The sequence below is a fragment of the Actinia tenebrosa genome, unplaced genomic scaffold (genome assembly GCF_029948245.1).
Source record: "Actinia tenebrosa isolate PJP-AT-01 unplaced genomic scaffold, QUT_ActTen_1.0 PGA_scaffold0__85_contigs__length_37466705, whole genome shotgun sequence".
Taxonomy (NCBI): domain Eukaryota; kingdom Metazoa; phylum Cnidaria; class Anthozoa; order Actiniaria; family Actiniidae; genus Actinia; species Actinia tenebrosa.
The window spans coordinates 14,214,073-14,235,845 of record NW_028292569.1 but is presented as its reverse complement, the minus strand read 5'-3'; the positions used below and the strand labels follow the sequence as shown (position 1 = coordinate 14,235,845).

The following is a 21,773-nucleotide window of genomic DNA, read 5'->3' as shown; positions in this document are numbered from 1 at the left end:
CATATTATTTTGTAACATGCATTCGATAATCTTATGAGTACAATGCACAAATTCAAATTGAATGTTTTACTTTAAAATAATATCCCAAATAAGAATTACTAGAATAGTTTTGGATTTTTTTTAAAGAAACAGTGTTATTACTAGCTAATAAGCCTTCAAAAATAATAAATAAACATATCTGAAATAGAACGAAATTTTTATTGTATTTTTCTTTTTTCTTGCTTTTTACAAATTTTTTTTTTTTTTTTTGCTAACTATTTTTACATTTTTTAATCACTTAGTATTTATTCTTTGGAAAATATATGCTCTGACAGTATTTGTAACTTTGGTTTATAAATGTTTATACTTTTTCTTCTAGAAGATGTATATAATAATAATTATATATTCCATGATTTCGAGTGGTATACCATAGAATATCTTATGAGTTTCATTTTTTTTGGTAAACACAGGCCTTCAACTGAAGGGGGATACAGTTGTTATAAAATGCTTTCACATGGCATACCATGGAGTATCTCACTTGTTTTTTCTTAGTAAACACACTCACACAGGAAAAAAAAAAGGATTCCCAAATTGGGAATTTGTAGGGAATTTCCTTGAATTCCCAACAAATTCCCATCCAATTCCCAGAGAGAACGAAATTGGGAACGTGGCACTGATTTCCAATGTTAGTTTGTTTGGAATTTCTATTGGGTATTAGAAGGAAATTCCCAACAATAAATCCCAACGTTGGTGTTTGAATTGGGAATTCAAGGAAATTCCCAACAATTCCCAATTTGGGAATCTGTTTTTTTTCCCTGTGTGAGTGTGTTTACTAAAAAAAAACAAGTGAGATACTCCATGGTATGCCATGTGAAAGCATTTTATAACAACTGTATCCCACCTCTGGTGGTAATGTAACGCATTCTTAAAAAAATATTTCTAGTTTAAATACATGTATCATATCTTTTGTATTACTATTCATAGATGTGTCACCTTCAAATGATATCCTTACAACAAGCTTTGATTTTGAGGAAATGTCTTTTAAAATCTAGACCATCTCCCTATTAAGATAATAAAATAAAATAGATGAGTTATTAGTGCAAAATTTCATAAAAAGATTAATCTTATTTTCCAATTTTTTGTGTCACTTTTTGATGTCTTACCCTTGATAATCTGAAGTCCACTAGCAGTGAAGGACTCATATCAATAAGATTGACTTTCATACTTAATTTGTTCTTGCGGCGATCAGTAGTAATAACAGTAAGCTGTTGAAAAAGGAAAAAGATTGTTATTCAAACCAAATTATTTATGCGGGCTTCCTGTGGTGTCTCAACACAGGGATCCCAATTTTGAAAGGTCAACTTCATACCTGTTTTGATCCATTTGTCTTATAATCATATCCTAATTTTTCAAGTGCCTTTTTGAGTTGTTGTAGAGTGGTTTCTTGGTTTTTCTTACTGTGGAATCTTGTCATTCTCTTGACAAGTCTCTGGAATGGTGTCTAGAAAAGGAATGAAAAAAAAAATTTTTAAGCCACAATATTAGACATAAGCTTTATTAGACTAAGACATAAGCTATACCTGTGAATTCCCAGGAGTACAGGCAATCTGGCTACTTAGAAGCATGTGATCTGGATGTACTGGTTGCGAAAACCATAATGCCTCATTAGGGCTGCTTTCGTCAGTAGTGCCTCCCATCCCTACATAAATATCTTGGTGACGACGAGGTTCAGGTTGCGAAGCAGAAATGTGAGTGTCCCTGCAAACACATAGACATTGTTAGTTTCTACAAAGGTTCACATACTAATCATTTCTCATGACTGTATAAATCATACATTACCACCATTTGCATTTACAAAAATCGCGACATGCACTTTGCAATAGACTGTCGTCAATCAAACACGTTGACATCATTTATATGCGTTTGGATCGGCCCAGATATAAGCCCGGTGAGTGTATCTCATAATACTTGTAAACAATCAACAAGTTTTGGCTCCTTTTGAATCACACACATGTAAATAATGTCAACGTGTTTGATTGACGGCAGTCTATTGCAAAGGGCACATCACAATTTTTGTCTGGGGTGGCTGCGTAGCAATGCAAATGGCAGTAATATGAATAAGAAACATAGTGGAAAATTATTTCCTTAAATGCATAGCACTTGATTAATCTGTAGTAAATTATCATAAGCAGCTTCTAGACATGTTTATTAGAATTGAAAGGTACATACTTGATTTCCTTCAGGACAGGGGTATCTGCTTCTGAGCGCTGCCTCTTAAATGGCCCAGTACTAGATGGAGAGTCGCAAGGAGAGCTACATATTCCTATATGAAAATATCTATAAATTTAAAACTATAGCACTGATATTCATGATGCAAAATTTGATAGGGACTCTATGAGAGAGAAATTAACATTTCCTCCTTCTTTCATCCCAACTCTCCCTGCCAGTTATTTAAAAAACCCTCTTGGCTGAGTATAATTTGGATTTTACTGCATATTTTTGATAAAATAACAGCTTACCATCTCTACAGGAAGGACTTCTTATGACAGAAAATGTTCTGGAAAAAAGTTTAAAAAAATGGGAAGCAGTGAAACAATAATTGCCTATCCACTTCAAATTACTGTGTAAAACCAGTTTAAAATTACTAACCTTGTAAACCATTTATCTTTCTTGATCCCTGGTATCGTTATTCTTTTACTGGGGTTTTCTAATAAGATTTTCTTTAAAAGAGCTACAAAATAAGATATTAACTTCTTAGTATATACATGCAAACAACTTTATCATTAGACGTTATATGCTGACTCTAACCTGAGTATCAAGAGGCATTGTGGTAGGTTCAAATTTCCGGAAGTTGGGGATTTGAGTAGCTGCAATATGGGAAAGGCTACATGTATGTGGGTGCATGAAACAGCTGGAAATTTGAGTCAAGGGTTGAGGGACACTGCACAGGAGTTTGAGGCCTGGAGACTGGGAAACAGAGGGGAGGGGAGGGAGGAGAGGAATTGAACTCTTGTTAGACAAACCTAAAGGTTGTGGATCAATTTTGACCCATGGTGTTCTATTGATCTTGTTATCCAGCCAGTCTAGGTATTCTCTGTTCTTTATTGTTGGTTCATCCCAAGGTAGTTCTGAAACATTTGGAAAATTAATAATAAAAACAATATCTAGCTATGAAATATTGGGCTGGGTATCCTTTGGCAATACTACTGCTAAATATCTTCACCATATCACACAATCCCATATCTCCATCCTTTTTTTTCCCATGAGGGTAGCACTTAATAGCCAGCGGCTAACAAACCTGTGACCCTCGCACTGTGATCGAATTGGAATTTAAAAAATTATTGATAATTTGGCGTGTTAATTGAGAAGCGCCGTAATACTACATTACTAACTAATTCAATATATTTGTATACATATTTTTTACTCTTGTTTTTATATCTTAAGAATGACAAATAAGCAAATAATCATTACTATTAATATATTTAAATAGGCAAATAATTATTATTCATTTATTTATATTTTTTTCTTTTCTTTTCTTCTCACATTTGTAATTTAATTTCCAGAAGGCCCAGGGTAAGATTAGCTATTTCAATGCTAAATCTGGTGTATTTTATAAATACTTTTTAAACCTTCTTAAATAAAGTTATTATTATTATTATTATTATTAAGTATTTTTAGTCCCCTAACACACACCTCCTGCCAGCATAGCAACGAGAACAATTCCGCAAGACCAGATATCAGCAGGTACTGCATGGTAATCACACTTCAACAATACTTCAGGCGCAACATATGGAGGAGTACCACAACACTTCCCTAGCAACCGTTCCCTTCCTTTGAACCTAAATACTGTTGCTAGGCCAAAATCTGTTATTTTGAGATTATCTGGAAACAAAAAATAAATAAATAAAATAAAATAAATTGTATCTTAGAAACTGGCTAATTCTTGAAGCAGGACTTGATAAATTTGATTTTACCATCAGCATCTAAAAGAAGATTTTCTGGTTTGATATCTCTATGTGTGACTCCTTGTCTGTGAAGATATTCCTGAAAGAATAACATTTAGATGTGGATAATGACTTTGATAATAGAAATCTAGACTACATAGAGGAGGACATGTCGGGTTAATGGAAGGTCTTACATAAGCATTAGTAATTACGTAGGCATTTCCAGGTCAGCTTATCTACCTTAGTTTGTACATTAGTACATTAGAACTCATTATTTTAGACAGTTTTATATAGCCTCCTTTGCAGGGAACTTTTGCTTTTTTGATTTGAAACTATCATATAAATAGTGCTGCTTAGTACTAAACAGCACGGACGAAATATTAGAAAACAACAGACAGTGATGTTATGTTGTACAATTTAGTACAAAATAAACTAAGTACTGTTTTATAGATAAAGTGCGAGCTTGTTTTATTTTTATGTGTGTGTAATAGAATAGTCCAGATGCATGCTGCTAAATATCTGCTCTTATGCAGCAATCAAAGGAGAGATGTCAAAGGAGGCCATTGTCTGGGCTTACAAAGGCATCAGGAAGTGAAAAAATACACCTGCTGAACCAATAAGGCCTTATTTTCTAATTATTTGTCTTTTAGATCATACTGACCACACCAGTAACTAACTGCTTAAAATACTTCTGTGCTACTGGTTGTGGCATTCCAATATCTGGTTCTGTAAATCAAAATTAAAACATTGAAATGTAGAATCTAATAAAAATGAAAAATAAAAATAAATATAATAAATAATAATAATATTTATTAAAAATTGAAGTAGTTTCAAATAGTTTCCCAAAATTCGAAGATTTTCAAACTCCAAGAGTTTTCTAGGAATTAGTGCAAACGCTGTTGTGCAAAACCTGTTGTACTGTTCCATTTCCCATTCATAGTGCTGTAACAGGCTGAATGAATTTATTATCAACTTCAACCAAAATTGTTATTATTTATTTAAAAATAAAACCTAAATATACACTGTAAATACCTATTCTATCAAACAGCTCTCCCCCTGATGCATACTCAAGAAACAAGTACTGTTTACTGCCTTCTGTTCTCTGGGCATAAAACCTGATAACATGGACATCTTGAAGCATTCGATGTATGCAAATCTGCAGAAAGAAAATCACTGTAAAAAATTTTTTTATCTATGTTTGTAGTAGTACTTGTATATTGTAAATTAAGTACAAAAATCCAATATTTAAGATTATCTGCGTCGCTTTGTTTTAACCAAAGTAAGTGACGTTCTTCGTCACAATACAACCTTTATCTGTAGTGTCATAATACACTTGTGAATGAATGGTCTAAGTAAGTTATAGAACTTATTTTCGTAGAAATTACTGTTTATCAAGTTCAATAAAGCGGATAACCAACCTCCTTCTTAACGTTATCACTGGCGTCTTTTACACGATCGAGATCTATAATCTTCACAGCAATTGCTTCTTGTGTATCTCTATTCACCGCCAACTTAACCCTAACCAAACGAACGAAAAATTCTCTAAAAAACATTGGATAAAACCCACTCAAAGTAAACCATAACATTTGAGCCACGACCATGTGGTTTTGCTGAAACAAACAGCTCCACTAACTTACTCGCCATAAGCGCCTTCACCAAGCGTTTCAATAAAATCCCAACCTTCTACAAACGGAGACATTGTCATCTAACAATCTTCATGCCACAGATCTCAAAAAATCCCTATCGAACGAGCAACATCCTGCTATACGTAGTTTTCAGCCATGTTTTCTTCCTCAAGTGAACTTTCGCGCGCTTTTTTTTGGATACTTTGAACACGTGACAAGGGTAATTTAAACTACATATATGGTAATAAAAACCATATTTGGAGTAATAATTAGCATATGCACGATCAATATGGCGGCTTCTGGTAAGAAAATTTGTAACAGTAGTTTTGCTAGAGATTTTCTAAAATCTTTCATATTCTACAAACTTAAAGAGCATGAAATTTTGCTATAGGAATTAATAATCCCAACGTACCCAACCGCTCAAATTGTACTCATAAAATGAAGTCTCATTGCTGTCAGGAAGAGTAAGGGGGAAGGGGGGGATGATGGATATGATTTAAAGAGGGGGAAGGTTGTAAAATATATTTAAGAGAGTAAAATATTTTTCCAGAAATCTGTAGGCATTGCACTGCACATTTTTAGCTGTTGTGTCTTACAACTGTCTAAGTAACTATTTTAAATGACAGGTTTAGTTCTATCCCAAAATCAGGCCACCATCTGGGGGCTGTAGGGGAATTTAGGTTTTGCACCAGCACCCATAATACAGCTTGGACTGCCTGTGGTTAGATGGCAGAACAATAAAATTCCCTTGCTCTCAGGAATATAATTATTTCTAATGTAAAACGATGGTATTGTTCCTACCATCTAAGATGGTGGCCATCATGTGATGGTGCAAAGCCTCTATAATGGAAGAAAAGTGTTCTAAATTTTCCAAACAACATTTTTCATTACAAATAATTTGGATATTAATTATTTATTTATTTATGGACAATATTTAAGCAGAGATGCCCAGTTCAGTATAGCTGGTTTAAATAATTAATAGTACTGTCATTACATTTATATCATATTTTGAAATCATGATATTTGCAGTGTTTCGCATTGGACTTGTGCAGCTTGCAGTATCAGCAAACAAAGCACAAAATCTGCTGAGAGCTAAGGAAAAGATTAAAGAAGCTGTTGCACAAGGAGCGAAGATTGTTGCACTTCCTGTAAGATAATTCTACTATTCAAGATATTATACATTTAGATATAATTTACAACTAAAATTCACAAATATCAACAATTCATATATACATTAAGCAGGGTTCGCCTCTTTCTGCAAAAAAATATTTACAAAATATATCAAAACAAAATAATGGGGGGCGGGGGAGGGGAGGGGAGAAGCTATGCATGCATGACTTCAACAAAGTCTTAACGAATATTCTACACAAAGTTGAGGCTAACCCTAGACTGAGCAACAGATAATTCAAAAACTGCAGGAGTATTGTTCCAAATGTGCACTTTATGTCATATTTAAGGATATGTACCAGCCAAGATACTGAATGGCCCACCCTGCCTAAATAAAGTTTAGTTATAATTATCAGGGGAAGATCCATAAAAACAAAAGTGATGACATAGTAACATCATCAATAATCCTAATTTGAATTATTTAATTTGTTCTTAAATTTATTTTTAGATTTAATATTATACAATTTAATCTTGAGTCAGACTAAAGATTTGAGAAACAGAAATTATGAATATAAATAAGACATATATGTACCAAAACAATACTAAGCAGCTTGGGGGTGTATGGTGCACCTAGTGACACCTCCTGGATCCATCCCTACTTATAAATGATAGAAATGATAAAATTATTTACCATTAATTATTATTTATCATTAGTTACCATTATTTACAATTATTCATGTCTAAAATCATAGGAATGCTTCAATTCCCCATATGGTACTTCATACTTCACTGAATATGCAGAGGAAATCCCTGGAGAGAGTTCAAATATGCTCTCCGAGGTTGCCAAGGAAACTGAAGCATACATAATTGGTGGATCCATTCCTGAGAAGGATTCCAATGGTAAACTATACAACACCTCTCTCTCATATGGACCAGCTGGAAACTTGTTAGGCAAACACAGAAAGGTATGTGTTATTAATAGCAACCTTTAGATCCGATGAGGAGTATGAGATTGAGTATGAGTATGAGTTTTAAAATTGGTTTTGTGCACGTGGTTAACACTAAATCGTAGTTGATTTCCTATTTTTTACAATCTAATGTTTCAATCTACATACACGATCACAACTACAAAAAAGATAGTGCCTTTCTTCAAAAGTTAAAAACTCGTACTTGTACTCGTTCATCGTCAGATCTTAAGGTCTCTAACACCTGGGTCAGGAGGGGGCATTCCTAAACGTTTTGATATTGCTCCTCTACCCCCTAAGTTTGTGTTTATGCACAGCTTTGAAGTGGAACATCTATCGTAGACTTGACCTGTGGTTTGAAAAGTGCCATTGAAAGTGAGTAGCAGGGGGAGCTTGAGCCTCTACACTATTTGTGAAACTTTCATGCAGCCACCCCTCCCCCGCACTCTCTTTTACTGTCTTAATTACCAGTCTGCTATATTTACAAATCTATAGGCCCCACAAAGCCTCAACAATTTCAAGGGGTGCTCCCTTCAACCTGAGAGGAATACAAGTGTATGAAGGCAGTCCCTTATATATGACATGGCATTCTTTCTTGGGATAGACTGATTTTTACTCAGATCATACCATGTTTTTGAAATCTTTTCAGATTCATTTATTTGACATTGATGTTCCTGGTAAGATTCGGTTCCAGGAATCTGAGGTATTGTCTCCAGGAAATCACCTCACTGTATTTGACACAGGTACAGAAACCATTTTCTAAAAGTTTCAAGTTTGGAATGATAAAGAAGCATGAAAATACACTAGTTTTGATTTTTCTCTCTCTCAACAAGGTTAACCTTCACTTTGTTTAGAATATTCATGTGTTCCATTGAAGGACTGTGCAATTTTAACTGTTTGTATTGTAGAAGTTGTGCATCCTTTGGTATTTTTTAATCTATTTTTGAAGCTGAAACTAGGATAACGCTGAGTATAAGTCTGTGATCAGGGAACACAGTACCCTCTCTCCTTTTCAGACGTCCTTAGGGCCATTAATTATGCAAGCATGAAAATACATTGCTTGACAACATGATGACAATAAGAACAACTGGGTATGAGGATAGGAACACAGTGACATTGTACAATTCTTTTATTACTTGATATGAGCAGTGTTTGTTATACATTCCCTTTTTTCAGACTTGTGTAAGATTGGGATAGGTATCTGTTATGACATGAGGTTTCCTGAAATGGCTCAGCTTTATGCTAAAAAAGGTAACAACCAGCTTTATCAAATAAATTATTAGCCTGCAAAGTGCCCCTTCAATGGGGGGGTTAGGGAGATGAGCGGAGATGTAGCCCTCCTCCTTCCTTTCCTTCTCCTTAAGCCCCCATTCTACAAAGCTACTTTCCAAGCTACTGGCAAAGCCCAGAGCGGGATGACACAAAGTCTTAACCTACATTAACTGTAATTTAAAATTACCAGAAAAATCCTGATTTTTTTAATTCACAATTTTATGGTCTGTATTTTGCAGGCTGTCAACTCCTGTTCTACCCTGGCGCTTTCAATATGACAACTGGACCAGTGCACTGGGAGCCTCTTATCAGGGGGAGGTTAGATACATAGTTAAAACCGTGACTGTCTGTCTGTTTTGTTTGTCTATACGTATGTAAGCCTCTGCCTGTCTGTCCATATGTCTGTCTGTCTGTCTGTCCATATGTCTGTCTGTCTGTCTGTCCATATGTCTGTCTGTCTGTCCGTCTTTTTGTCTCTAGTTTATTTATTAACTTGTTGTTTGTTTGTTTTTGACCTACCATGCATTCCTGTACCAAAGAGCTCTAGATAATCAGGTATTTTGAGTTTTGGAGCTAATATTATTGTGATGTTGTCATTACTTTACCAGTAGGCCATCTTCTAATTTTTTCTTTCTGTATTTTTCTAGCTTTACGTTGCTGCTGTCTCACCTGCAAGAGATGAGAAAGCTACGTATGTAGCTTGGGGCCACAGTACAGTAATAAATCCATGGTAAGAATGTTAGCAAACATAAAGATGTTGTTACACAAGAAGATTTTTAGCTCAACATTGTTGCGTTAAAAGTTGGCCTTGTGTAACATGGCACGTGCTGCAACACAAATTGATGGCAACTATGTTGTGAGTTTATAAGTTTTTAAGTCATACAAAAACCTGCAACATGTTGACGCAACCAAAATATTGATAAAAACCGTAACCGCGCACTATGTTACGCAGTGCAAATTGTCTCTTGTAACACCAGTCTAAGAGGGAAATAATTGATCTCCTTCTCTTTTATCCTTTCCCTTATCTTTATTTCACCTCCCATTCTTTTTTCTCCTTTTTCTCTTTTCCTTTTTCCAACCGTTTCCCTTTCCTTTGATCTTAAGATTTCTGTTTTTTTTTTATGTTGTACAGGGGTGATATTGTTTCAAAAGCTGACCACACAGAGCAGATAATATATGCTGAAATCGGTAAGACTACTTTCTTTTTGTCCCTTGAACGTCCAGGCATTCTGATTGGACAAGTAAGCAGTAATCTCACGCGCTCTGATTGGTTCGTTGGATGGACACCTTTCCTTGTACCTTGATATCGAGATGTTTTTGGTAGTGACGTGTCCTGAAGCTTTAATGTTTCGATGTGTCACGTTATCACATGTAATGCTAACACGCAATATTTCTGTCGCTCTAAAAATAAATGAAACTGTTTTTATTTCATTTTAGATTTAAAATACCTCGAACAAGTGCGTTCACAGGTTCCCGTTCAAGTGCAGAAGAGAAGTGACGTTTACAAACTTGAAAGTTTGCAGTAATTCTGCTTTTAGTGAATGAAATTCTAGACTGAAATGGAAGGCTGAAATAAAAAGAATTAAAGGCCTTTTTTCTTGTATAGCAAAAAATGTATATTTTTAAATAATTGTAAACCCAATGGAAATCTTAAAATAAATACATCGCTTAGTGTACCGGTAAAAAATACTTAAAGAAACCTAAGTTTTTCGAACTTTGTTGAATCCAGAAACCACAGTCGGTTTCGAGAAAACAGAAATGGAAAAACATTTTCATGAAACGAAAACCTTCCACCGCGAAAACGAATTATAAAGGGTTTTTTTTCAATTAAATAATGTACTGTTCGTAGCAGAGAACGGTGTTATTGTTTCTACTTGATAAGTTGTTGAACTTAAAATTGAGATCAAAACAATATGATTAAGCTGACTGGTACCCGTAATGAACAAACGCAAGCTATAGAAATTGTTTTTACAACCTCTAGATATAGAAAGATCAATATAAAAGCTGAATTTTAACGTTTAGATAGATATATCTGTGTATTTATTGTGAATGGAACGTTAAAAGTAAGTATATATACATTCACTTTTATATCATTACTTTTCGCTTATTCTCGATGTCTGGCAATCAATGAATAGCGCGATTTCAGCTGACATTGTTAATCATTAACTTGGTAATTGATTTCTTTTTTTAATATCGTAAGAATGATTTCTCTTCAAGACCTCGTCGAATACTGATTTTTTAAACTACAATATTAAATTTGCGTTGTTTATGAGACCTGAGACCTCTACTAGAGTCGTTACCATTTTAACACGATTTAAACCAATCCATCCGTTTGGAAGAATTCGTTTTGCTGGTGCCGGTAAGACGGAAAAGAGCGGGAAAATTTGACTTCCGACAAATGCTACACGCGTCTACCTGAAAAACCAGAAATGGCAGAAGATTGAATGAGCGATTTTTGCTTATTGTGACCATAGTTATAACTTTATAATGTAACCTTATTACGACTCGCTTGACTTGCACTTATTGTTGGTAAATTTAAGTGGCGTAGCAAAAAAGGGCAGGGGGAGCGACTGCCCCTTTGAAACGTGTTACTGAACACGTGGATTTGGCGGGAAACTCTAAAGATGAAACTCGTACGCGTGTGTTTGGGAGGGTAGAAGTACATTACCCTCTCGCCCCACCAATATTTTTGTGGAAGGAAAAAAAAACGCCGTTTTTGGAACACTGGTATTGGTCATAATAAAACAACTTTAATCTTACAGCAAAATTTTATGCGGTTTGTTAATTGCGGAAAAGTGTAAATATTAAGACGCCTTTTCTCCAAGGTTCGTTTAAATTCGTATTAGAGAGTTTTAGATTTACGTTCACGGCAAACGTGAAACGTCAGTTGACCAGTAAGAAATTCTTTTAAATTACTGAAAAAGAATCGCAAAAAAGTCCAAGTAGTAGAAAAACAAAAGAGTATTTGTGCTTGGTGAGAAGGTTTGTAAAAGGTAAAGTAAAATAAAGGAAAACTATGAAAACGTGGTCACGTTTGCCGTTTACGGGGAGAAAAAAAGTCAATCTAAAACTCTCTATTATTTGAGCGATTGACAAACATTTTCTCATGATTCTATTATTCAGAGTAGTTGGCCAACGAACTAGCTGTGTGACTAAGAGCCACATGCCAAATTCATCATTGGTCAGCGGTCGCAAAATGGGTTTGCCAGACTTAGGCCTTGGCTGGTTGTGCATTCTTTTCGTGGTGTTGACTATCAGTAGTATCAGCTGCTCATACAGCGTGGCTCTTATACATGGACACATTTACCCTTTCTTCCCAGCTATCAGCGACACAGGAGCACTATCGCCAGAAAAATACATTTTTCGCGAATTGAACAACTTGGCCGCATTCTTGTTTATAACAAACGCTTACGTTCGGTACATGCAGTACCAGTTGGTAGCTGAGCAGTGCAGAGAGGAGCATAGCAAGTTGGAAAATCTTAATAAATTTACATTTGGAATTGGAATATTAGCTGGGATTTCGATGACATTAGTAGCGAATTTTGAGATACAACGGGTAAGATTGGGAACGGTGTTGGTTAATAATAATAGTAATAATAATAATAATGATAATAATAATAATACCTCTTTACCTTGATCTTAATGTTCTCCCATTTCAGACCATGCGTCATTCCCTTGAGTATAATTTTTTGTTTAACAGTTGAGCATGAGACTGAAAACACGGCAATTATGGATACACTTAAACAAAGAATATTAATCTCAAGAGAATGAAACGTGGTCGAGAAACGGGAAACATTACGCCCAAAGGTAAAGAGATCTGCAGATCCATTCCGGTATCCAAGAAGTTTCAGATCTCTGAATTAGTGTCAGAATGCAAGCATTTACTACAGCGTTATGATGCATTCAGTATAGGATATCAAAGCGACGTGTTTCATGAAACCCCCAACAATGCAATGCACGCTAAGTTTCTTTCTTTTCTTTTGTAGGAAATTTCCTTTCACAACATTGGTGCATTTACAGGCTTCGTCAGTGCTTTAATCTACTGCTGGCTTCAATCACTTATGTCCTACAAGTTACGCGACCACGGTGTCATCAACAGCACAGCGGTTTGTCACAGTAGAACCATGCTCTCCGCTATCATGACCTTCGCGTTTATTATCTTTTTTATATTTCAAACCATAGCACATATTGAATGGGACAACAGGAGACCTGACTCTCCATATTTAGCCAAACTCAAGTGGGGTCCCAAAGATCCCGGATATATATGTCACGTGACTAGTAACATCGCGGAGTGGACGATGACCGCGGCTTTCTTCATGTTTGTTACCACTTTTCTAAGCGAGTTTCAGCAGATTCGAATAACGTCAGATATTTCCTCGACTGAATATTGGGAATGAAATTATTCTTTAACTACCATAAAGAGGGACTCTACGCGTCTGACCGAGTCAGCTCTGGCCCTCGTTTGGAGTAACGATTGATATATTTTCTATATTCTTGCTTCGCAATCATTCCCAAAAGAATAAAATAAAAGCTATGGCCATCATGTCGCAAAATATAGCAAAAAAATTCATTAGAAATCTGCCAAATTCTTCCAACATGGCGGCGCCTTTATATATGACAGGTGAATTATTTTTTTGAAACAGCTTTTTTCGCCAGCCCAAATATCAAAAAATTAACACCTTATTCGAAAATAAAAACTATTTCCGACCTTTAATATTCCAATAGCTTTTTACTGGGTTGCCTTTGGTAGCTGCCGGCCATTTAGACACTCCTGTGTGACACTCAAAACAAAAAAAGAAAAACGGAAAAAATGAGCAAAAGTGTGAGTAAGTATAATGTTTAGGTCACCCATCCAAGTGCTAACCTTCCTCAGACGACCTTGACTCAGTGTCTTGAACGACAACGATTTATCCATTGGACCACGGTTCCAGGTGAATCAGCATAACAATAGCCATGAAAACAATGCACCGAATAAGCCTTTTCATAGTTTAAGAATCGATTCCACTGCGCATGCGATTTTATCCCGAATTTCTCACCTTCTTTCGTTTAATTAAGAACAAAAGAAGGTTTAGACAAAAGAAGGTGAGGAATCGGGATAAAATCGCATGCGCAGTGGAATCGATTCTTAAACTATGAAAAGGCTTATAGACTAGACTTTTTAACAGTATTTTTTCAACCGATTCCGTGCGTGGCAGAGATGCAAGGGATTAGCCGATATGGTCTGGGGGCCGGCTGGTCTCTCCCCTGATGCTTCGGCTAGAACATTTTCTTGCGTAATTCGTACACCCAAGGGCAGAAGGATTTAATCGCCGTCAGGTCCGAAGTCCATACGACGCCCCAGCTCTGCGGATGTCTCGGGGGTATGGCACAGTGGAGTCGTTTATTTATTTATTTATTTATTATTTTTTTTTTTGTTGAATTTTATTTCGAATTTCTGTTGGTGGGCTCGAATCCCATCTTATTCACATTAGATTTTTCTTTTCTTTTTTTTTTAAATCCCTTTTTTTATAAGATTTAAATCTTCAACAATAAGCTAATGCAATTATATATTTTTCCAGTGAAAAAGTATTTATTCCTAGTCGGTTGCTTATAAGCCTGCATGAGTTCGATTAGACGTTGTCAGCCATATAAGCAATAGCAATCCGCGAAAAGTAAAGCTATGCTTTTCTTATCTTTCCTGGCAAAGTTTGCTGACGAAAACATTTACTGCACTTGGATCTAGATCTCTATATCATATGCCCGCAAAGAACTAGTGGGTGGTGCCGTGAAGACTTCTGGGTACTATTGCGCAATCTCTGTATTTTCTGACAAGGTAAATAAACAGCTACCCCAGTAAATACACAAAGGATGGTAAAAAGATAAGAAAAATTAATTGGCGATTCTGACTGCGAACATTCTCGACTTTCACATCCCCATAATCCTTTGCGTCTTTGGGGATAAACCAGAGGGTAAAAACCAACTTATTTTGCTCAAGGCTGATCAGACAATGTTGACAATACCTTGTTTGGTATCCAAAGATAAAATGAAGAAGTAAAAAACAGAAAAAGATAGAAGCTTGAAGACGTGTAAGGTAAATTTTAAACATTTTTTCGTAAGTCAATACATTTTCTGTAAGACAAAAACTCTTCATGATCTGTACACGCAAAAATAACTTGGAATAAACTGATAATCAGTATTGTACAGATAAAAGCAGGTATAGTATAAATTCATATAAGAAACCTTTCAATTTGGGACAGTTTTTTGATTGGTTACCCCCCAAAGACGCAAGGCATTATGGGATCAAATTCAAATTCACAAGTAGGTGACATGCATAACACAAAACCGTTTATTTCATTAAAAAAAGGGCAGAATTACCTGCAATTATTTTAATATTATATAGAGAACACCTTAAGGGAGAAGATTGTCTTAGAAGAGTTAAACGAAATCATTATTTTCTGTGAAAAGCTTTATTATCTTTTGGCTATCAAGGCAAACTTCTTCGTTTTGTTTAACTGATAGACATATCAAGGTTTCATATCATCAGGTAAATTTTTGAATAAAAACATCGTTGAACGGTCCTGTGAAGAAAGTAGATGCCATTGTACAAGAGAATATTCTCTTGCATAGTATTTAAGTTTTATGATAATTATAACAGTGCTGATACTGAAAAACACAGAAAAAACAAAATCCATTGCTTAAAATAAAACTTTTGCGTTGTATTCACTAGAAATTCCTACGATAGGATTTCGGCCGACACCACTGAACTATCTTTGAAAAACAATATTCCCTTACGCGGCACCTTCACTTTCGGCTCACTTCAGCCATAAGGATGTCGTTTGTGCCAAGCCGATTCGTGACGAAACCACGAAAAAATCTTAATTCTCAAGCATATGACAATTGGTTTTCAATAACAAACTTGCCTAAAAGTACTCATTGCTTTGTCAAATACGAAATATCGTGCGATTTATGATACGTGACCATCACACGGAGCCGGACTGCAGGTTGCCCCTAAGCAGATTAATTTTAGCTGAAGTACTAATAGAATAATTGATTAATAGAGGATAGTAGATCTAGTTGATAATTAATTATCAACAATTAACTTGGCACGACCCCACGCTTTTTTTTTTTTTTTTTTTTTTTTTTTTTTTTTTTGATTAGGGCCACATAAAGACCGTGAGACGATATTGCAAAGTACAACGATATAAACCGGAAGAGCTAACTATCATATCTAATTTGATAATGAAACTAGCCTATAACAACTACAGGCCAATAGCTATATTGTGTGCAGTAAGCAAGATCCTTGAGCGTTATATTCACAACTGCTTCTACGATTTTCTTATTGGACATAAATTGTTGCATACTTCCCAATCAGGTTTTCGAAGCAATCACTCTTGTGAAACAGCTTTATTAAAGCTTATTGACAGCTGGGCATCAAATATGGAAAAAGGTCTTCTAACTGGAACAGTGTTTGTGGATTTCCGCAAAGCTTTCGACATGGTGGACACAGATATACTTCTTCAGAAACTTGCAATCTATCGTTGCGATAATTTAGTGCTATCCTGGTTCAAGTCATATTTACAAGGCAGACAGCAGTGTGTTCAGATTCAAGGAATCCTGTCATCTACGAAACCAGTCCACCATGGGGTACCTCAGGGAAGCATACTTGGGCCGCTGCTGTTTATTGTATTTATAAATGACCTTCCCCTATACACTAGTTCCAATATCGATATGTTTGCAGACGACTCTACATCTCATTCCAGTGCAAAGACAGTTGAGGAACTCAATGACATTCTAACTGATGATATGTCTAATGTTCACACATGGTGCAATGAAAATAACATGGTTGTTAATCTTGACAAAACAAAGGCAATGTTGATATCAACTTATCAGAAAGCAGCAAGATTAAAGAGTGACCTTGAAGTTTACTACAATGGCGCTAAGTTGAAAACAACTAAAACTGAAAAACTGTTAGGAGTAATAATTGACAAACACCTCTTATGGAAGTGTCATATTGACAAAGTAGCCAAGACCTTAAGTAAAGGAATCTATCTGTTAAGAAGGATTAAGAAGTTCTTACCTTTAGACTGTAGATTGACTTATTATAAGTCTTTTCTACAGCCACATATTGATTATTGTTGCACTATTTGGGGTCATTCAAGTCATGCTAAACGTATCCTTAAGTTACAGAATATGGCATTAAGAATAATTTTTGATAAGCCTAAACTGACTTCGGCTGGTCCACTGTTTCACATATCAGGAATTCTTACTATTCATCAAAGAGTAACATTCAGACTGTGTACTTTAGTATACAAGGCCCTTCATAACATGGCCCCCCAGTATATTAGTAATATGTTTAAGCTGAAATCTTCAGTTTGTAATAGGATAACTAGAAGCATTGCAAATAATGATTTATGGCTACCTAAAGTTAAGTTATGCATCAGTAGAAATTGTCTGCCCCATAGTGGGGCAAAGGCTTATAATAATTTACCTACTGCTTTAAGAAATATTGAGCAATTTAAGAGTTTTAGAACGGAACTCTACAAATATATGTTAAATAAATCATAATTATAAATAGTATCTTTTCTCAATAGTTTAGTGTATATTTAAATTTTGTAGTTTAGATATTTATATTAGCTTCACATATTTTTGTATTTTTATATTTCTTGATGACCCAATGTAAGATTAGCTTTGCTAAATTGGTTTTTTATCATCGTTAAATAAAGTTTATTATTATTATTATTATTATTATTATTATTATTATTATTATTATTATTATTATAACGTTCAATAAATTGTTGCCAACCAACTCTGAATACAAGAATTACTTAAATCTGAATGAAAATAGAAAAAGGACGCTGTGTGAAGCATACAATACGAAAACGATATACAATCTGAATCCGAATGCAAATTATTCAAAACATAAGTAAATTTGACTTTCAAACATGCCCGATAAATTGGACTTCACAAAATGCCAAAACTTACTGTCCATGCTTGAAACTTAAGGCTAATTCTTTCATATTGTGTTTGTTAATACAGTATCTTGGTCTGACAAAAGTATACTCTCGAACTTTTTTTTATACTTGGAGAAAACAAGCATTTATTTTCTCGCTCAAACTCTTCAAAATTCTTAGAAAACGTGCTGAAGTGCACGCATGCGCAAACGTTTTTCTCTGGTGTCGAGCGGGATAGTTTTAGTTTTAATTTAAAATATTGAAAATGAAAGGGAATGATAGAAAGACTTAAAAAGGAAAAGAGAGCTAGAAAGAGAAAATAAAAGAATGGAACAGAAGGAAAAACACGTTGGTAAAGCTTTGATGAGAGAGAAGGAAGGAAAGCAAAGCCATTTATGATACGTGATAGCCACAGAGTCTGCATGATGTCCGCAGGCAGAATGGTTTTAGCTGCAGTAGCTAGTAGGATAATTAATTAATTAATTAATAGAGGATAATTAATTAATAGAGGATAACAGATCTATTAATCATTAATTATGAACAATAAACTTGAGAAGTTGGGAACGTTTGACGAGAAGGAAATGAAAGATAGAAAGAAGGAGTGGAGTTTCGAGTGCAAATTGAAATTTTATTGCAAATATTCAGTTACCCCGACACTTGAGATATTTCCTAAAAACACAAGTAAAAATTGATTCCAAATTGAGCCATATGATTGACTACTAACTAATAATTAATAATATTCATGAGATGTTTACCATTTTAATTTGCAGTACAACGGAAATTACGTTTTATCCTGCTGTGTTATTTGTTAACAGAACTGCTCTCAGCCAATCGGAATCAATATTTTTTTAAGTATATGTCATGTTGAACTGGTATTTGTTCTTAAAAGGGAATCTGAATGTGCCAACGAAGTGATAAAATTGAAAAAGGGATTGTTTTGAAAGTAAGGAAAATTAGAGTAACTACGTTTCAAGATACACAAAAGCCGGTTTCACATGTTTTTCAAACAATGCACACCACTTTTTATGGAGTGTAATCTATAAACATCTGTTTAGTACAAAAAAAAGACAAACTCTATGTTAGCCAACTTTGTCGGTTGGCAAAAAAAAAAGGAACAAGTACAAGGTATAAAGTACAAGTTACTTTCAACATGGTTGTCATAAGCATTGCGTTAGCGTTCGTTTTGTTTCGCCTTGCTATGTGTGAAGAAGTTTTTCGTGCAAGTAATTCAGGTGTTTTCTCGTTTGGAAACTTCTTTCCTCACAAGGACCACAAGCTTGTTGCAGCGACACTGAAGGACGAAAGAGTCGTGTCTTCTGATGAATGCCTAGTTCGATGCGTCCAAACTCACGGATGTTTATCTGTCAATGTGAACACAACTGGTGATGACCAAGGCTTGTATGTGTGTGAGCTCTTGGCTTCTGACAAATATGAAAACCAGTCGAATTTTAGACCAAGCAAAGGGATTGATCATTACAGCATTGCGGTGAGTCTTTGTCTCTCTGTCCTAAATGTTTATCTAAATTCCCTGTGCACGGGTGAACTCATATGTAAAATATATATCTTAAACTGTTAGAGTCCATGCGAGAGAAAACCGTGCAAGCATCGAGGAAAGTGTGTTCCATTCTATACAAACCACACCTACAAATGTGAATGTCCTGCAGGCACACTGGGACAAGACTGTCAGATACCAGGTAACCATAGCAACGAAACAGAAAAAATGAATGTAACAGTAAGTATATTGACTTTTATCATTCGTGTTCATCAGATTTTCGCAGCTGCGCACAACGATTTGCTGCTGGCTACACAAACAGCGGTATCTACGAAATCATTACTCCAGACAAAAACAAGATCGATGTTTACTGTGACCATGGCAACGGAGAAGGTAAAGTGAACCCTTAAATATTACAAACTATAGAGATCAGCATGTTGCTGACTTTCTTTCTTTGACCATGTTAGATGATTCAGGCTGGACGATGGTCTTCAAGGCTGTAAGTGGTGTACCACTACAACAACAAGGTCCTTCAGTATTATGGCTGTCAAACTCTCTTCTAGAATCCTCGTCGTCAGCTTTACCCATAAACAGCTCGTCCAGACAGCACTACAAGAACAGAATCGTAGAGCACTGGCAGGCATTCAATCCAACACAGGTACTGTTGTATCTATACACCGAATTCCAAAAGAAATAATATGGTGTCAATGCAAAGTATACACTTGTTCACTTGTTCTGTCTTCCTTTTCTTCTTACATTCAGGATAGAGAAAATTATGCAGCATAATTTATCAGAAAATACTGTAAATTTGTAAATTTGGCCCTGGATGCCGCGTTTTCAACCGGCCGTGCGCCATTTTGGATTTAGGTGTATACTATTTGTTAGCAACTGTTGAAAAAGGGCGGAGAAAACGTCACGTGACCAAAGAGAGCGGAAACGAAAGTCACGTGGCCAAAGAGCTGGCAAGTTTGCTTATAGTCCCTAGCTACTGGGAATTCAATTTGTTGTAGGTTCGATTGTCGTTGTACAAGGACAAGACAGAGGTTGTTCGTTTGGTATTCAACGCCAAAGGATCTACCAAGACCAACTGGTTTTCTCGTGATCGTCTTCTAACAAGTCCCTGGACAGACATACATTCCCAGCCTGTCAACTACTTCTCCATCGCTGGTCAAATCAGGGATGGTTTCAGGCGAACCTTTTTCATAAACAGCAAATATTCTGGATGCCCAACGGACTCATGATGGATGGTTCTTGTGGAGCTGATCCCAGGAGCCTGCACCTGGGAAAACCATCTTCAGCACTTCTCGGTATTATATTCTACAACCAACAGCCGCGTACAGTGGTCAAACAAAGGTGAGAGTACTCAACAGTAAAAAAGAGCCTCATTCATTCGTCTATTAACAACTAAAGCACTTTTTTTTATTTTAACAGATGCAACGTCCGTGCCTGACACCATGGCTATATACACACGATGATCACGCGATATGATGAATATGTACATGCGATGATCACGTGATATGATGACTATATACATGCGATGATCACGTGATATGATGAATATGTACATAAGATGATCACGTGATATGACTATATACACACGATGATCACGCGATATGATGAATATGTACATGCGATGATCACGTGATATGACTATATACATGCGATGATCACGTGATATCATGACTATACACATACGATGATCACGCGATATGACTATACACATACGATGATCACGTGATATAATGACTATGTACATACGATGATCACGTGATATAATGACTATGTACATACGATGATCACGTGATATAATGACTATGTACATGCGATGATCACGTGATATGATGACTATATACATACAATGATCACGTGATATGATGATTATTAAAACTCATCGTCTAGATAAGTTTGGGATTAGGTACCATGGTGCGAGCTGTGCGCATCAATCAGACTACGCCCTACCACGGAGGTAACCATGGCGACCGGGCCACAGCTCACCACCTGGTACCTGTCACACTGACCACTCAGTGGAATAATACTCACCTTGCTCCCACCAATAGAGGAGTGGGCGGGCGGGATAAAAATTTTTGCTGCACGCTCACAGCCAAAGCTACCAAGACTGCTGGCAAAGCTGCCACTAAATCCTTAGCAAAAACGCGCCCCACTCCCCACCCCCACCGCATATTATTGGGATGGGTAGCCGCTGGCTGCTACGACTCGGTTTTAACTTGCCTGAATTTCATTCATGCTCATCTAAAACTCATCGTCTAGATAAGTTTGGGGTTAGGTACCATGGTGCGAGCTGTGCGCATCAATCAGACTACGCCCTACCACGGAGATAACCATGGCGACCGGGCCACAGCTCACCAACTATAGTCCAAGGTGCTTGGGAGAGGAACGATGGCCCGGGGGCCATGGTACCTACGACCCCCAACTACCACAAGCACCTAACCCATGCAAGC

At 36.1% G+C, this 21,773-nt stretch overlaps 4 protein-coding genes across 4 annotated transcripts; 3 read left to right on the top strand and 1 right to left on the bottom strand.

Moving 5' to 3' along the window:
• Positions 1–547: 547 nt before the first annotated feature.
• LOC116303765 (serine/threonine-protein kinase Chk1) lies at positions 548–5,728 on the bottom strand. Its single transcript, XM_031713366.2, has 14 exons — positions 5,561–5,728; positions 5,342–5,441; positions 4,956–5,079; positions 4,585–4,649; positions 3,954–4,023; positions 3,673–3,861; positions 3,003–3,107; positions 2,629–2,710; positions 2,499–2,536; positions 2,209–2,302; positions 1,560–1,737; positions 1,349–1,480; positions 1,143–1,244; positions 548–1,040 (listed from the first exon to the last, which is right to left on the bottom strand). The coding sequence occupies exons 1-14, from the start codon at positions 5,626–5,628 to the stop codon at positions 975–977; spliced, it is 1,413 nt and encodes a 470-aa protein (XP_031569226.2). The 5' UTR covers positions 5,629–5,728; the 3' UTR covers positions 548–974.
• A 93-nt stretch (positions 5,729–5,821) lies between these two features.
• On the top strand, positions 5,822–10,748 carry LOC116303777 (omega-amidase NIT2). Its single transcript, XM_031713378.2, has 10 exons — positions 5,822–5,850; positions 6,578–6,696; positions 7,408–7,620; positions 8,270–8,363; positions 8,797–8,871; positions 9,132–9,210; positions 9,432–9,447; positions 9,540–9,622; positions 10,025–10,080; positions 10,330–10,748. Exons 1-10 carry the CDS (start codon positions 5,838–5,840, stop codon positions 10,416–10,418), a joined length of 837 nt encoding a protein of 278 aa, XP_031569238.2. The 5' UTR covers positions 5,822–5,837; the 3' UTR covers positions 10,419–10,748.
• A 1,273-nt stretch (positions 10,749–12,021) lies between these two features.
• LOC116303778 (DNA damage-regulated autophagy modulator protein 1) lies at positions 12,022–13,594 on the top strand. Its single transcript, XM_031713379.2, has 2 exons — positions 12,022–12,448; positions 12,879–13,594. Exons 1-2 carry the CDS (start codon positions 12,056–12,058, stop codon positions 13,287–13,289), a joined length of 804 nt encoding a protein of 267 aa, XP_031569239.1. The 5' UTR covers positions 12,022–12,055; the 3' UTR covers positions 13,290–13,594.
• Positions 13,595–18,783: 5,189 nt separating this feature from the next.
• On the top strand, positions 18,784–21,754 carry LOC116303771 (uncharacterized). Its single transcript, XM_089032210.1, has 6 exons — positions 18,784–19,308; positions 19,399–19,516; positions 19,591–19,707; positions 19,782–19,972; positions 20,325–20,667; positions 20,746–21,754. Exons 1-5 carry the CDS (start codon positions 18,973–18,975, stop codon positions 20,553–20,555), a joined length of 993 nt encoding a protein of 330 aa, XP_088888336.1. The 5' UTR covers positions 18,784–18,972; the 3' UTR covers positions 20,556–20,667; positions 20,746–21,754.
• Positions 21,755–21,773: the final 19 nt, after the last annotated feature.

Coding starts and splice junctions, on each gene's coding strand:
- LOC116303778 (XM_031713379.2), top strand. CDS start 12,056: ATGCCAAATTCATCATTGGTCAGCGGTCGCAAAATGGGTTTGCCAGAC. Junction 12,449..12,878: donor CGAATTTTGAGATACAACGG/GTAAGATTGGGA, acceptor TTTCTTTTGTAG/GAAATTTCCTTTCACAACAT.
- LOC116303771 (XM_089032210.1), top strand. CDS start 18,973: ATGGTTGTCATAAGCATTGCGTTAGCGTTCGTTTTGTTTCGCCTTGCT. Junction 19,309..19,398: donor TTGATCATTACAGCATTGCG/GTGAGTCTTTGT, acceptor TTAAACTGTTAG/AGTCCATGCGAGAGAAAACC. Junction 19,973..20,324: donor AGGCATTCAATCCAACACAG/GTACTGTTGTAT, acceptor AATTTGTTGTAG/GTTCGATTGTCGTTGTACAA.
- LOC116303777 (XM_031713378.2), top strand. Junction 7,621..8,269: donor TGTTAGGCAAACACAGAAAG/GTATGTGTTATT, acceptor AAATCTTTTCAG/ATTCATTTATTTGACATTGA. Junction 8,872..9,131: donor TCAGCTTTATGCTAAAAAAG/GTAACAACCAGC, acceptor TGTATTTTGCAG/GCTGTCAACTCCTGTTCTAC.
- LOC116303765 (XM_031713366.2), bottom strand. CDS start 5,628: ATGACAATGTCTCCGTTTGTAGAAGGTTGGGATTTTATTGAAACGCTT. Junction 2,711..3,002: donor AATTGATCCACAACCTTTAG/GTTTGTCTAACA, acceptor CTTATTTTGTAG/CTCTTTTAAAGAAAATCTTA. Junction 1,481..1,559: donor GTACTCCTGGGAATTCACAG/GTATAGCTTATG, acceptor TTCCTTTTCTAG/ACACCATTCCAGAGACTTGT.